Source organism: Cuculus canorus, chromosome Z (genome assembly GCF_017976375.1).
Source record: "Cuculus canorus isolate bCucCan1 chromosome Z, bCucCan1.pri, whole genome shotgun sequence".
In the NCBI taxonomy this organism is placed as follows: domain Eukaryota; kingdom Metazoa; phylum Chordata; class Aves; order Cuculiformes; family Cuculidae; genus Cuculus; species Cuculus canorus.
In genome coordinates this window covers 66,205,282-66,222,342 of record NC_071441.1, presented here as the reverse complement: position 1 = coordinate 66,222,342, position 17,061 = coordinate 66,205,282, and the positions used below count along the sequence as shown (strand labels likewise).

Below are 17,061 nucleotides of genomic sequence, written 5' to 3'. Positions count from 1 at the left end.
GCAAGCTTTTGAGTTTGTCACTCAACACAATAAATTTTTGTTTAAAAATGATATGGATGCTGTTTATATAATTGTTCCTGGTTATACGGTTTCATCTGATAAGGATCTAGAGATCTGAGATTCAATAACAGCCAAAATGTCAGCTGCCTAACCTACATGCTGTGTTCATTAAATCCCAGAGCATTCGTATTATGGGTGTTCCCACACACCTGTGAAATGACAACCCTCAGATGCTATTAATCTTTCCTTTTTTAATTAAAATTGGATCTATGTTATCCCAAACATGGATGAGAGTACAATATGAATAAATTCATTCAACCTTTGTTATACGCATGGTTCTGCCAGGACTGAAGAGCTTGTTTCTATTTTCCCACTGCTGTAAGAGAGGAGTAATTTCACTAAGGTGGTTAACACAGTATTGCTGACCAGACGATAAGCAGATCTAGCTGCTTCTTATCACAACAGCTCACATCCCACTCTTCAGTTTGTCATATCTGCAAGACTCTCTCTCTTAAAAATGCACGTTCCTGAGACACGACTTTCATCTAGGCCAGGCTCTAGGCACTACCACAAGTATCTTACGTGGAAAACAGCACAGGTTCCTGGTGGCACATGAGGTTTGCAAGTCAGGGTATGGTTGCATACAGCCTTTCCATGGAATAAGAGGAGCACTACAGTGTGTGATGGTAATGGGAAAAAATATACAGTCCAGAGACAGTCTCCTAAATTAGGATCCAGAAGATCTCCCAGTCTCTCGGATCCGTATTTGCATGATGACTATGTCCAGACTCCGTCTTCAGGCTTGGTTCAGGCACACACCAGATATGCTGGAAATAGGGGTAGCAAGCAGACCATGGCACATGTTGAAAAAGTCCCAGCCAAGCAGACCAAGACCAGGATAAACCTCCATGTTAACATGAATATAGCCACAAGTTGACTTGCTGGCCCATCACTTTGCTAAAATTAAGCCCTTGACAGGAGGGACATGGACCTAATCTTGCCTTCTGACTGGCAGAATAAGACACCTCCAGCCCTACTGTACGTTCCTCATTTCCTAATTTTCATAAATTTAAACACATTGTCCCCTTGCTGCTGAAAACTGGAGATTTTATTTCTCCCTACACACACAAGAGGGTGAAGACAGGACAAATACCCATCTTCCTGACCACCACCCTTTTCGTAGGCACTCCTCCACTTTCCAGAGAGATTCATTTGTCTAACCTCCACAATCTCATTCCCTCTTTTTGTTATACATTTAGTCTGCACTCTATTCACTTATCACAGTCCTAAATCCCTGTTCATTGTACCCCAGTCTTTTACTGCAAATATCTCCCTATCCAGCAGTGTAATTTATTCTCCTTCCAAAACAGCTGGTACACACCTTGTGAATGTTGTGCTGCACACAATATTACTCCTCTCCAGCTATCATAACGCAAATAAGCACATATTTCCCTTTTTGAACACTCTACCTTAAAATAAAAGCAGACTACTCCTATCTTAACAACAGACCTTGTAACTTCTTTGCTCAGATGTAGACCCTGCTTTTCAATGCCCTGATCATGCTGCAACCTTCTGCCATAAAAGTTCAGCTGAAGCAACTTAAATTATTTTCAAATGAAACTCCAGAATATAAAGCACAGACCAAGTATTTGCTAATATTAGTGTTAATAGCTGAGATTACCTATGCATATCAGACCTCTGATTTGCTTTCCATCACAAAATTCTAATGAGTCCAATATGCAGGTAAAGCTGTTATTCCTGTAGCTGTGTTGGGAAGCCCTGGACCACTACTCTCATTTTGCTTCCACAGGAAAGGCGAAGTATTTTAAAGAAAACCTAAGTGATGATACCGACGTAAAACTTCTCTTCCCGAACACAAAGAGGTAAGACTGCAGGTAAAATTGATTACTCTGCCCTGCAGTGAAAGGCTGAATTATTAAAACTCCTTTCTAGCATTTCACTAGTCTGACCTGGCAACTTAGCTTGCAGAAAGAAAACATGCTGCTGCAGCACCAGATCCTAGAAAGGGCCTGCTGAATTTAAGAGAAGAAAGCTTTGCATCAAAATATATTAGCTTTGATTTTGTATTCTTCTGTGCCATAAACAGAAAAAAACTGCAAATCTACTCCTCGCCAGTGACTGTCAGCACGATTTGAACTATACTGAATTTATGAGTCCAGTCTTTTTGTTTACATAAACTGTTCAGTAGCCACTCTGCCATAAATATGTACTGCAAGACAGAAAATCATAGTACCTGTCAGAGACAACAAGAAGCCAGATATTGTGAACAATGCCATTTTACTATTCTCAGTTAAACGCCTATGAAAGTCAGTGAGATCCATACACTGTCTTAAAAGCTCAGAGGCCCATCAATCTCTGCCTTTTCTGGTACTTTTCCTCATTTTTTTTCTGCAACGGAGTCAACATTTGTAGAAGGGAAAGAGTCTGCAGAATCGATCCACTTTTCACTGAATCCAGAGAGACCAGTAAAATAATTAACACTCAGTATTCCTCAGCATTTTCTGTCAGTGAGGCTTATTGAATCTTGGGGCAAGAAAAAACTAAGTGAAGATAAAACACAAGATGAATTTAAATAAAATAAGAGGCATTTATCCTCCCATGTGTTACAGTACTGGGCCTTTTTAGTTAAACTTGTTTGAAAATAAACTTCACACTGTCTGCAGCCTTGGAAAACCCCCACACAGTCAAAGCAGGGTGAATTTTAAATGATCAAGCAAAAGATCAGAGCCTGAGGACTACTGTAGTATTGGAGCACAGGGAGCTCTAGATTTCACTTTGTAAGTCACACATACATATACAACCTGGTCTGCTGCATGGTTGCAGGCATCTTCGCAGTTCATCTGTGGGATTTGGAGCCAAGGGAACAAAATCCAAGCACACAGTACAGAAAAAAGGCTAAAGCATTAAAAGTGCTTTCCCCAAAAACTTTGGAGAACCTTTTCAAATCAGTTCTAAATTTTTAGCAAAAATCACATTTGTGCAAATCAGAATTATTTTATTAAAGAAAACAAAATAAAACCCAAAAGCCAGCCAAAGCCACACCTTCACCAAAGTTTTTTCCTTCTCGCTAGCATGGTACCAATCACTGCTCTTCAGACTTATCATCTCTGCACCAGGCTTGCTCTTCAGCCACAGACCTTGCACTAAGCACAGCCTCCAGTGCACTGATTCTCACCTCTCTCTCTCGTCCTGGTTTCCCATTAAAAACTGTTCATCTTGGCTGTCTCTTTCTTCTCCAACTCACTGCCATGGTTCTCAACCAGTTGTGGTCTCCCAATCCCTATCCTAGATTTTTGGCTCCCATTCACGCCACAGAAGGCAACTTAAAGCCTGAATGTCTCACCGCTCTCAAGGAAGACAGGATTAGTCCCCCAAGTGCTGATTCAGACCACCTTAAACCTTCAGGGAGTTACTTTTCTCCTCCTCTAAGCAAGAGGCATTCCACAGAAAATTTTAGAGCAACCAGAAGTGCAAAGTTCTGAATGTAGAAGAGGTGGCACATGGTCACCAGAAACAATGGTATCATATTTATGACACTTCAGAAATGAATTCCTCAAACCGCCCACTCCAGCATTTTCTTGGTGCTTCACACTGTCTGGAGATTTGGTCTTGATTTTCCAAGGTGGCAAATTACATTCATTTTGTAAACGCACTTGCTATTTTGGGTTTTATTATTACCTGCATAACTTGTTTAAGGCCTGTTGGTCTCAGACATCATTTTAATTAGATGAGGTGAGCTTAACAAACACAGACCACAGATCTTTTCTGGTACAAGCATCATTCACTATGAAACATCCATTTATAATTTCCTACATAGATCTATGAAGAAATGTTTAAGCCTTTTTATGGAGAGAAATTACTTCATCAGCTGGAGAGTTTATAAAAAGAACCCATTTTACCAAATCCTTCACTTTGATTAAACATCATCTTCACTGTATGACAAGCAGAGCCATCTCCCAGGCAAACTCCACACTGGTCTTCAGTCGCATTGGAATTTATCTCATAATCACAGCCAACAGCCTAGAAGCAAAAACAATTTCTGAATAAACGCAGTCTCCACAATGAAATACTCAAAATCCCGTAGCTCTGCCTTCAGTGTAACACGCTTTTACATGAAGGGGAAGAATCGGTTATGGAAGAGCATATATATATAAATATATATATAAATATATATAAATAAACTAAGAGTAGAGACTGTTATATCTAGGTCAAACTCATGTTCATTAATATGAAGGTTAAAAAAAATCAAAAGCACCACCATGTCATGAAACATAACAGTAGCGATCAGACAGTTACTGAGGTGGAAATGTGCCACACAAATGGCCTCAACATTTTGGACAGGCCAATATATCTAGGATTTTTGTCTGCTTGCTTATGTTGTAGAGGCTCTCATAGACTCACGACTCCCAGGAATACAATCCAGTAAACTAAATGAAATCCCTGTGCTGGCTATTCATGGCCATCATATAATATAGGATTGCTCTTCTCAGTAAGCATAAAGTTCTATATACATCATAGCTGCTTCTCCAGTTTGCCAGCATAGGGCAATGGGTCAAAAAGAAAGTTCTTAAAGACTGATTTTTCAGTTCATGCTCACTACTGGGATAAAGGGACAGAAAAAAATATTCATTTTGAGTGAGGACAAAATTTCCTCCATGCCAAAACAAAAGCTTCTGTGCACTAATTCCTCTAAACATCCACAAAAATCTTCACTTAGTTTCAGGATGTTTTTTTGCCTCTCTTTAAAAACTAGTAAGGTTGCAGAACACAGCCTACTAAGATATCTAGAGGCCTGTGATTTAGATGACAGCCATAACTCTGGTGGTAGGTAAAGCTTTTCTTCTCTGTTTTTTCTCAAAATAAGTCTTCAGGTGCCACATCTGCCAATTTCTCTAACAGCTTCTTGATGTATGAAAATCTGGGTATCCCTTCTTCTGATTCTGATATTATTTTACTTTCAGTATATCATCTACTGTAATGTTCTGTAAGCTTCTGACAGGCAAATCCATCTACAAGACTGATCAGAGTAAAAAGGCTCCATCACTCTCTAATATTTTATGTCATTTTTAGCTCAAGAAAGGCAAAACTTTTCCCTTATATTCCAGTGCCTATGAACAGCTAGAGACGCTGCAAAAACAGAAGCAAAGAAAGCCTCCAGTTACAAACTGTATTAAACCCTGTCACTATCATTTTTATAGAGGATTCAAAAAAGACTCATCCACAACTGAATGCCAGTACTTAGCCAGCACTGTCAACACCTACGCTGAAAAACAACGGCCATGTCAAAATATTCTGCAGCAGCCTCGGTTTCTCTCTTGTTCAGAGAAGGCTACTTTCAAAAAAGGGAAGTTGTCTAAAGTCTCTCACAAAGACATATTTTTGCTCCAAGGACTATGTTTATGAGCTGCGTAGAATGTTACAGAGATAAGAAAAAGCTAAGAAGGTTTGTGACTACATTTTTTGCCTCCAAGCACGTAGCTATTCCTTCAAGGATATACTGAATGAAGTACTCAAAGTACACCGATGACACTGCAGTAAGTGCAGGAATGACTCTTTACCTTGCGAAGAGTTCAGATCTGACTCTTCACCTGGGGGCTAAGGATGCACTGCAGTTCATATATAACACTTATATTAAATATTTAAAAGAATATAAAGAGGTAGATGGGCAGGTATTTTCTGAAAGATATGCATCCTGCAGTAAATTTACTGTACTACCAGTACATTTATTAATCATTTACAAACAGTAAAGTCATTGTTATCAGGTTTATTACTACACAAAAGCAGTCCCTCTGGGCAGTCCTGCAAGCTGAAGTTTATTTTCTAGTCTACGTACACATTCACTATTAGAGACAAGGGGAGAAAATACCTCAGACTTACAGAAATTTTCCAGTGCAATTTTCATTTTTTATATTAGATCTTACTATAAAAAGAAAAAAACTAAAAACTGTGAAAATGAAAATCTTGAAATGGAACCCTTCTACTTTGTGTTTTATTATTATAAAATATTATTGATGAATGCTTTCAAGCTGCTCTTTTGAACTACTGGAAAAAGATGTTTTCAAATTGTATCATTTCTGCTAAATTAGTGTTTTCTAGTAGAAAATGCACGTTCTTGAAAAGGATTCTGTTCATCCTTATTTAGTGTTCATGCTTTTTTGAGTGGTAACACCCAGATATAATTTAACTAGTTCAGGCTACCAATCCAACATTTTGAAATTAATACCTCTGAGCATATTTCTTCTGAGTCTGTGTAGTGTAAAAATCCCCAAAACACCAAACGAATCAGTCCTGAATTACTGTACTGGCACTAGCAAATGAGTCCAGAAGTAGCACCAGAGCACCATCATGTTCCTGCCTTTGAGGTGCCAATTAGAGTCTCTGCACCGGCTGTACTCCGTATCCGTTCAGTCAGAATCAGCTCAGATCTTTCCCACTCCGTTATAAGGGATGGGTGGCATTATAGTCGGGGTCTGCTAAGGCCACTGGACAAGGAAGAACAAGTGGATGAGGCCCACTATAGACAGATAGGCAAAGCCTCGCATTCAAAAGCCCCGGTCCTCATGCGGGACTTCAACCACCCTGATATCCGTCGGAGGGACAACACATCAGGGCGTAAGAATTCTGGGAAGTTCCTGGAATGTTTTAAAGATAACTTCCTTCACCAAGTGATACAAGAGCCACAAGGAGAGGAGCTATGCTGGACCTTGTTCTCACCAACAAGGAAGGGCTTCTGGTGAATGTGAAGCTCAAGGGAACCTTCGGCTGTGGTGACCATAAAATGGTGGAGTTCAAGATCTTTAGGGCACCCTAGACTTCAGGATAGCAGACTTTGGTCTCTTCAGGGATCTTTTGGTAGACTACCATTGGATAAAGCCCTGGAAGGGAGAGGGGTCCAAGAAAGCTGGTTAATATTCAAAGATCACATCCTCCAAGCTCAGGAGTGATGCACCCCAGAAAAGAGGAAGTCAGGCAAAAAACACCAGGAGACCTGTATGGATGAACAAGGAACTTAAACTCAAAAAGGAAGCCCACAAAGGATGGAAAGCAAGGGCAGATAGACTGAGAGGAATGTAGAGGAATTGTCTGAGCAGCCAGGGATCAGGTTAGGAAAGCTAAAGACAGAATTTCATAATTCCCTTATAGAATTAAATCTGGCCAGGAACACCAAAGACAATACGAAAAGCTTCTATAGGCACGCTGGTGATAAAAGAAAGGCTGGGGAAAATGTAGGCCCTCTCCAGAAGGAAACACAACACCTGGTTGCACAGAATATGGAGGAGACTGAGGTACTTAAATACCTTTTTTCCTCAGCTTTCACCAGCAAGTGCTCTGAGGCACACCACCCAAGAGGCAGAAGGCAAAGGCAGGGACCGGGAGATCGAGGAACAGCCCAGTGTAGAAGATCAAGTTCAAGACCATCTGAGGAACCTGAGGGTGCACAAGTCCATGGGATGTGAAGAGATACATCCACAGGTCCTGAGGAAACTGCTGGATGGAGTTGCTAAGCTATTATCCATCCTCTTTGAGAAGTCATGGCAGCCTGATGAAGTTCCCAGTGACTGGAAAAGGGGAAATATAACTCTCATGTTTAAAAATGCAAAAAAGGAAGAACTGGGGAACTACAGGCTGGTCGGTCTGTGTCTGGCAAGACCACGGAGAAGATCCTCCTGCAAACACTGCTCAGGCACAGGGAAAACAAGACTGATGACAGAGAACAGGGCTTCACTAAGGGCAAATCAGCCTGACAAGTCTGGCAGCTTTCTACTATGGGGCATTGGTGGAAAAGGGAAGAGTAACTGACATCATCTACCCAAACTTGTGGAAAGCTGTCCCAACATGACATTCTTATCTATAAACTGGAGAGACGTGGAGTTGAGGGATGGTCTACTCGGTGAATAAGGAATTGGTTGGACGGTTGCAGTCAAAGAACAGCTCGATATCCAACTGAAGACCGGTGACGAGTCGTGTTCTGCAGGGGTAGGAAATGGGAGCACTGTTGTTTGACATCTTTGTCACAGAAATGGATAGTAGGATTGAGGCACCCTCAGCAAGTTTGCAGATGACAATAAGCTGTGTGGCACAGTTGACATGCTGCAGGGAAGAGATGCAATCCAGAGTGACCTGGGCAGGCTTGAGAGGTGGGCTTTTGTTAACCTCATGAAGTTCAATGAGGCCAAATGCAAAGTCCTGCATTTGGGTCGGGGCAATCCCAAGCACAAATACAGGCTGGGAGATGAAAGGATTATGAGTAGCCCTGAAGAAAGTGATTTGGGGATGCTGGTGGATGAGAAGCTCAACGACAGCCAGCAATGTGTGAATGCAGTGCAGATATCCAACTGTGTCCTGTGCTGCATCAAAAGAAGTGTGACCTGCAGGTCAAGGGAGGGTATTCTCCCCCTCTACTCCACTCTCATGAGACCTCACCTGGAGTACTGTGTTCAGTTCTGGAGTCCTCAGAACAGGAACCATAGACTAAAAGAATAGTTAGGGTTGGAAGGGACCTTAAATATCATCTAGTTCCAACCCCCCTCCATGGGCAGCAACATCCCACTAGATCAGGCTGCCCAGGGCCCCATCCAACCTGGCCTTGAACACCTCCAAGGATGGGGCATCCACAACTTCCCTGGGCAACCTGTGCCAGTGTCTCACTACTCTCACGGTGAAGAAATTCTTCCTAATGTCTAGTTTAAATTTGCCCCTCTCCAATTTATACCCGTGGATATGGGCATTGAGCAAGTCCAGAGGAGCGCCACAAAGACCATCAGAGGGCTGGAGCACTCCCCATATGAGGTCTGAGAAAGTTTGGGTTGTTCAGCCTGCAGAAAAGGCTCCAGAAAGACCTTATAGCAGCTTTCCAGTACTTAAAGGGGGTCTAGAGGAAAGATGGGGAGGGGTTCTTTATCTGGGAGTGCAGCAACAGGATGAAGGGTAACCATTTTAAACTGAAAGAGGGGAGATTTAGATTAGGTATTAGGAAGAAATTTTTTACCGTGAGGCTTGTGAGGCACTGGAATACACTGCCCACAGAAGTTGTGGATGTCCCATCCCTGGTGGTGTTCAAGGCCAGGTTGGATAGAGCAACCCGATGTAGTGGAAGGTGTCCATGCCCATGGCAGGGGGTTGGAACTGGATGATCTTCAAGGTCTCTTCCAACCCAAAATTTTCTATGATATCCACAGCATCAAAATATGACACCACTATGACATGAAGGGAATCCTTTGTCCCTCCCAGTTATAACCACAGAAGCTTGTACTTCCTCTGGTATTTAAAATATAGTTTGTATCTGATCAGCTATCAGTCTTACCAATACGCATGGCATGAGAGATCCTCATGAGTAAGGCTCTGCAGACAACAGTGGCAGCACAGGCTATTTATTGTGTTACAGTAAATAAACCCTTCATTTTATTCCTCATCTCTGGGGTGCTGCTGATGGTGCAATAACCTTTGTATCTGGCAATAGGTCATCATCTTACAAGGCCATTAATAGCCATCACAAAGTGTATGTTCGCATATATCACAGTAAACAGCTCCAGCAGTCATTAATTCTAAATACATATACATGAACTTTAACTTCTGGGCCATGTTCTACTTTCCTGCTCCAGTGAATATCACATTATTTTTGTCATTCATTAGATTCATTTCTAGATGCTTCTTCTTCCCTTTTACTTGTTTTCCTCATTCTTTCCATTCTTCTAGATAGCCATATTTTCTAAAACTGCCTCAAATTGCCTGTTAAAAAGCATCTGGAGGCTAAATGCACATTATTAAAACAAGTGAAAAATCAGCAGCAATTAGGTTCTGATGCTTTAATGCATGTATATCCTTGTGCTCCCTCATGCCAATGACACACACTGTGACACCAATCACTGTGTGCCAAAGCATGTGCATTGCAAATTAGCATCACTCCATGCAGCCCTTTGCCTCTGCTCCATTCACCAAGAGACTCTTTGATGCACCTGGGATGAGCCTTATTACTGATCCCACCTCACAGTGTGGAAGCAGAAATAATGACATGAATTGCATGGCTGCATTACAGGAAGGAGAAACAATTTCTTTCCTGCTGCTCAGTGACTAAAGAGAAAACAGCCAGTGATATTATCTATTTGCCACTTCCAGAAGGAGAGAGTTTTGTGTCAGATTGGCAGTGACGGGCAGATACAAAAAGACCTTGCTTTCTCTGAAGGGTACCCTGAATGCCAAAGTTACACAGATACTACACTGTGCTTTTAAGCTCTTCCTTCCCTTTGTCTCCCTCACTGGTCTCCAAACAAAGAAGTCATGTTCATGTCATGTTGGGCATGACATTGCCTTGAATGGGAAGAAACGTGTCCCGATGTGCTTTTTTCTCTTGTAATTTTTCTTGTTGGGGCTGAATCAACATCCTGTTCAGCTAGTGAGAGAAGGAGATTGAACCACAGTGAGAGACAGTAAAGCTACTACAAAAAATATGAGATGTGTCATCTTCTTTTCAGTAAGAGTACTACACTGCTCTGCAATTCTCCAATACAGTGTTAGACTCTCAATTTAACAATAGCGGAATGCAACAGAGAACATATTTGCATGACTACAGTCATTTTGGCCTATTAAAATCCTGAGTTGGAGATGAATGCCTGTTAGAAACAGCACAGATGCCAGGTCCTCCACCCTCAGTATTTGCACCCTCTCAGTGCATACACCACATAAGCCTTCACTTTTTGATGATGCCATGTGTAACCAAACTCCTCAGTCTCGTATGTACCAGTGCTCAGCAAACACACTTTAGTGGCAGTATCTTTGCTTGTTAACACCATGAGAGCAACCAACTCCTACACACGTCACAAGTAGACTCTGTAAGAATCAAATTTCAAACATAAGAAGACAGGATGTGCTTTAAACATCTTCTAAATAAAGGGAAAGAAGTGATACTCAAAGGGTGTGTGTAGAGGAATATGGTTAAACAGCAAACTAGTCCTGGTGTTTCTGGCTGATTTTAGATGAACTTACTGACAGACCTTGTTGATTCCCTCCACTCAAAGCTATTTATGTCGGACATCATGACAGGCATGGGTATAAGAAGATATCTGAAGGAACACCAGGCTAGGTGCAAAGGGGATTGCAACTCTCATGCCCTTATTAGCACTACCTGGAAGAAAACATGGTTGCAAACTGCAAGCACATAGCCTTGAGATCCCCCTTTGCAACCACTGATTACAGCATTACTGATTTAATGGTATTTGATGTCCAGAGAACTCCTCCTCCATGTAAAGCACAAAGCCTACAGACGACCCAGCTGTTATAAGCCAGCGCCTCAAATAAGTAACAATTCTATTCGTGTTATGGCTTTGCCAAGGCGGCTAGGAAAGCATCCGGTATAGCTCAGGTAACTAAAATGAGGCATCTCAATCTACATTTAGCTATCTAGCTATGACCAATTTCTCTGGCTGCTTTGATCAAAACCATGACAAACTGCAAAATCAGATCCAAATCAGCTGAATTTAGGAGACTAAATTCTTGATTGAATCCGAGTCTACCGGTCTTGTTTTGACACATTCACTAGGAAAACTCCGTACTGAGTTGTTAAACAAGAGCTATACTGCACACCAAACACACCACAGTGGATCTAACATAGAACATCTCACTACTTTATTTTTTCTCAATTTCAGACCTATGTGAAGTGTTATTTTAGTACTCGGAATGAATGTGAAGTGCTTTTGTGAAAGATAGCACTGAATACCAGAACAAAGCTTTGACAGACACTGTAATTACTGTTTGTGAAGTCCTTTCTGACATGGGCAACATATTGCTATCAGTGTACAAGAATGATGTACCAGACTAATTGTATTGAATATATTTACAGTTTTATTCACCTTGACCTGTAATGTATTTACTGTGTTTCACTAGCTGGACTGAAATAATAGAGAATTATGTGGAGATACTTGAAAAAGCTTCTCCTCAAGTGTTACATTGGTACCTACTTCAGAATAACAGCACATCGTCTTTCAGAAATGTGAGCTTTTTGGGGTACCAATTCATCCTTTGCTCTCATTTGCGGAAGTGGCATGATTAAATTGTTCACTCTCTGATTCTGACTCCAGTTAAATCTGTTAAGTCCCTCCTAGGTGCATTTTTATGTGATTTAGTGGCTTAGAACATAAAATCTCAAGCTCCCTGCAGTAACTTAAAGTGGTTTCCACAAGACACCAAGTCCTGGTTTCATTTCTGGAGGTGTGAAAAGCAAAAAAAACCAAAACTATCAGGCTTCAAGGGAGTACAGGATTCAAATTCCCAGTTTCAAGAAATAAGCTGTAGTTGTGATACATTCTCTACAAGTAAAGCACTCATTTTTTAATGAGAAATTCACTAAAAGTAATTCTATGTCTATGGGTATTACTGTATTTACAGAACACACCTTCAAGTGCCACAAACACACACATCATCCTGGAAACCTACTGTCAACATACAGAATATGCAGAGTGCCTTTTACTTATTCTCCAATAAACAGAACAATATTGAACCATATACTCTGTGTATGCCCATTATCTTATTGTAAGACGCTACTCAATTTACTGTTGTAAATCAAAATAATTTTTACTGTCTTCAAATGCAAACATCTGATCCTACTACAAGTCAGTTCAGAACTACATAATATGTAACATTAAACTGTATTTTCACAATAAAACCACAGAATCATGACACCAATTACAATCCTAAGTTATAGTCCTCCGTGAAAAGATTTAATGAAAAGTCCCAGATTTTCTTAAACTGATACTTTAAAACAATGGAGGAGGAAGAAAGGAGTTCAAAGGTACCAAAAGGTACTCACTGTAATAGATTAATTAAAAAGGATAGAAAGGACTCATGTCTACTCAGAAAAGCTGTTTCTATTAATGTTTTTCCACTAAAAATGGTGATAAAATAGAGCACCTAGCATCGATGGACCAGAAAAAAATTGTTGAACATTTTCCCGTAACTTTATAAAATGGGATGTGTCCCTGCCCATGGCAGGGGTTTGGAACTAGATGATCTTTAAGGTCCCTTCCAACCCAAACCATTCTATCACTCTGATTCTATGAAAATAGAACAGTAGAGAAAGAAACGTGTAGAGAAATAACATTTCCCCATAACTTCATAAAATAAAATTGTAGAGAAAGAAACATGCAAACATACCCAATACCTTACACATGCCATTAATACAGATATCTCGGCTGTGCCTTCCTTCAAAGCAAGGAGTACCATCAGTGACAGCATCAAGCATCTTCTCTGAAAAATGTCCATCTATTGGGCGGCAGTGGAGCTCACAGGGGTTTGCTGAAAGGAAAACAAAAATGCTTTCTCACAAAATACTTCGGCAGGACATTGAACTGCGATGCACAGGGAATGACAGTATGTCTTTACTACACTACCCACTCACTTTGCCCGGCTGACATTTCCTGACAGAAATGTCCTAATTAGAAGCAGTTAGGAGAGCCAGGGTTGTATTGCCAACAGAGGGACATAGGTCTAACAAATGCCACTTGTGTACTTGTAGGAAGCAGCTGGAGGCTGGTGCCCTCATGCTTTCTGACACTCCATGACCGGTACGTTAACTGCCAACTGGCTTCGAGTGGTAATGAGGTTGTCAGCTGTGGTGGGGAAAGGGAAAGGAAATCAGTAAAAATAAGTCATTAGTGAGGGGAAAGGAGGAATCTCGGGGATGAGATTGCCAAGGACACTGACAAGCAACAGTTTTCCATCAGATGACGACTGTGTGATTTCAGAAATAATTCATAATCACTCATCACTGACGCCACTCTCTCTCAGAGAGCAATGAAGTGGTTGTTTCTGATCTTCTGCATGTCATGAGATTGTCACTTCAATTATTTTCAGCGGTCTGCTGGGACTTACTTAATTATTTCAAACACTGGACTTTTTGCTGCTTGGCAATTCATGAAAAGGGAATGATATCTGCAAGTTTGACAGACCCAGGCTGTTATCATAGAATCATAGAATAAGTTGGGTTGCAAGCAACCCTAAAGGTCATCTAGTCCAATCCCCTGGCAGTGAGCAGGGACATCTTCAACCAGATCAGGTTGCTCAGAGCCCCATGAAACATGACCCTGAATGTTCTCAGGGATGGAATCCCAGTGCTTCATCACCCTCAGCAAAAAAATTCCTTCCTTATATCTAGTCTGAATCTACCCTCTTTTAGTGTAAAACCGTTACCCCTTGTTCTATTGCTAGAGGCCCTACTAAAACATCTGTCCACATCTTCCTTAGAAGTCCCCTTTAAGTACTGAAAGGCTGCAATAAGGTCTTTCGGGAGTCTTCTCTTCTCCAGCAGAACAATCCCAACTCTCTCTCAGCCCTCCCTCACAGGAGAGGTGTTCCACCCCTCTGATCATTTTTGTAGCCCTCCTCTAGACCTGATCCAACAGGTCCATGTCTTTCCTGTGCTGAGGACTCCAAAGCAAGAGTAGTACTCCAGGTGAGGTCTCATCAGAGTGGAGTAGAGGGGCAGAATCACCTCCTTTGATCTGCTGGCCACAATTCTTTTGAAGCAGCCCAGTATATAGTTGGCTTTCTGGGTTGCAAATGTACATTGCTGGCTCGTGTTTATCCACCAGTAACGACAAGTCCTGCTCTGCAGGACTGCTGATACTGGGGGTTTTCCAGTGCAGGATCGTGCACTTGGCCTTGTTAAACCTCATGGAGTTCACATAGGCACACTTCTTAGCTTGCCCAGGTCCCACCCAATGGTGTCCCATCCCTCAGGCAAGGTCAACCACATCACTCTGCTTGCTGTCATCTGCAAACTTGCTGAGGGTGCACTCAATCCCACTGTTCCTGTTTCTGACAAAGATGTTAAACACCACCGGTCCTAATACCTGCCCCTGCAGAATGCCACTTGTCACTGGTCTCCATTTGGACATCAAGCTGCTAACCACTATATGCAACCATCCAGTCAACTTCTTATCCTACGAATAGTCCATCTCTCAAATCCATATCCTTCCAATTTAGAGAGAGGATGTTGTGTATGATCATGTCAAAGGCCTTAGGGAAGTCCAGAGAGATGACCTCAGCAGCTATTCATTTGTCCACTGATAAAGTCACTCCATAATTGAAGGCCACTAGGTTGGTCAGGAAAGATTTGTCCTTGGTGAAGCCATAATGGCTGTCTTGAATCAGCTCCCTGTCCTCCATATGCCGTAATATAGCATATAGGAGGATCTTTTCCATGATCTTCCCAGACACAGAAGTAAGGCTGATAGGCCAGTAGTTCCCAGAGTCCTCCTCTCTACCCTTTTTAAAAATGGTGGCAATGTTCCACTTTTTCGAGTCACTGGGGAGGGGGGGATCAACCTGACTGCATGACTTTTCCAACACCAAGAAGAGTGGCTTGACAACTACATCAGCCAATTCCCTCAGGACTCTGGGATACATCTCATCAGGTCTCATAGACTTGTGTATGTTCAGGTTCCTCAGGTGTTTGTGAACCTGATTTTCTCTTACAGTGGGAGAGACTTTGCTCCCTCAGTCCCTGTCTTGCAGTCCACCCACTCAAGAGGTGTGGGAAAAGAGGTTGCCAGGGAAGTCTGAGGCAAAAAAAGTTGCTGAATACCTCAGTGGCCTTGTCTGCTGTTACTAGTTTGCCAGTCATGTTCATCAGGGGGGTATGCTTTCTTTGACCTTCCTTTTCTGGCTGACATAAGTTTAGAAACCCTTCTCATTATTCTTTGCATCCCTTGCTTCATTCAGCTCCAGTCATGCCATAGGTTTCCTGATCCTGTTCCTACACAATCAGGAAGCATTCCTATTCTCTTCCTGGGGTATCTTATCGTTCTTCCATTGCCTGTGTATTTCCTTCTTGCCCATTGGTTTCACCAGCAGGTCTCAATTCACTTATAGAAGTCTCTTGCCTTCCTTTCCTGATTTCTTACACGAGGGGATCAAGAGCTTTTGCATTCTATAGAAAACTGCCTTATAGATCTACCTGCTCTGTTCTGCTTCCTCATCCCTGAGGGCAGCTTCTCAGGGAGTCCTACTGACTAACTCCTTGATCAGACAGCAATTTGCTTTCCTAAAATTCAGGGTCCTGACTTCATTCTCTTCCTGACCCATACCAGAACTGCAAACACCACCGGTGTGTGATCACTGCAGCCCAGGCCACCTCCAATCTTGACATTACCAATTACCTCACTTGTGTTGCTGACAATCAAGTCCAATAACACCTCCCCTCTGGTAGAGTTGACTGTTACCTGGCCAAGACTTTATCCTCAATGCACTCCAAGAGTAAGCTGAATTGCCTGCAGGTCACTGGGCTAATTTTCCAGCAAATGTTGGTGCCATTGAAGTTTCCTAACAAGACAAGAGCTGGTGAGCATGAGGCCTCCTGTCACTCGAGTAAGAAGGCTTCATCAATAGTGTCCCCTTGACCGGGCAGCCCGTAAGTAGACACCAACCACAAGGCTTGCTTTGTTGTTTTGGTCTCTAATTCTCACCTATAAGCTTTCAACCTGCTTGTGGCTGTTCTTCAGAGGCAGCTCTTCACAATCTGTTTGTTTCTTGATGTAGAGGGCAATACCTCCTTCCTTGCCTGTCCCTTGTGAACAGCTTGCTGCCATCAACAGCCACACTCCAGTCCCACTCCAAATACACCGGGATTCATCCCACCAAGTTTCAGTAACAGCAGCTAGGTTGTAGCTTTCTAACAGTAGGGTGGCTTCCAGCTCCTCCTATTTGTCACCCATGCTGCTGTAGAGGCACCTCAACTGAGCTGTTGGTTGTGTTGCCTTCCTAGATGAACACACCTTAAATTCTTTTAGGTGTTTCACTGGTGTTTCTCTGCCGGATCCTGTTACCTCAGAAGCTTCTGGTTCATCTCTGTAAGACTACAAGAGTTCTGCAGTGTACCCAGCATGTCTCACAGCAACAGGCTGAGTGCCCTTGCTAGCACCCTGTCCCTCTAACTCAGCGCATTTCTGGATAGATGTGCACGGAAGCAACAGGGAAGAGAAAAGCTGCAGCAAAAGCAATCTGTGGATCTCTGAAACAAGATTCTCTGTGATGGGACCAACCTTAGAC

General features: G+C 42.1%; 1 protein-coding gene across 1 annotated transcript in view; it reads right to left on the bottom strand.

Moving 5' to 3' along the window:
• Positions 1-17,061, bottom strand: part of ADAMTS12 (ADAM metallopeptidase with thrombospondin type 1 motif 12) — a 157,346-nt gene that overhangs the window by 31,180 nt on the left and 109,105 nt on the right. Inside the window, exons 13-14 of the mRNA XM_054054706.1 lie at positions 13,175-13,308; positions 3,921-4,041 (exon numbers count right to left, since the gene is read on the bottom strand). Of these exons, the coding sequence (XP_053910681.1) occupies positions 3,921-4,041; positions 13,175-13,308 (255 nt within the window). The remainder of the gene's footprint in view (positions 1-3,920; positions 4,042-13,174; positions 13,309-17,061) is intronic.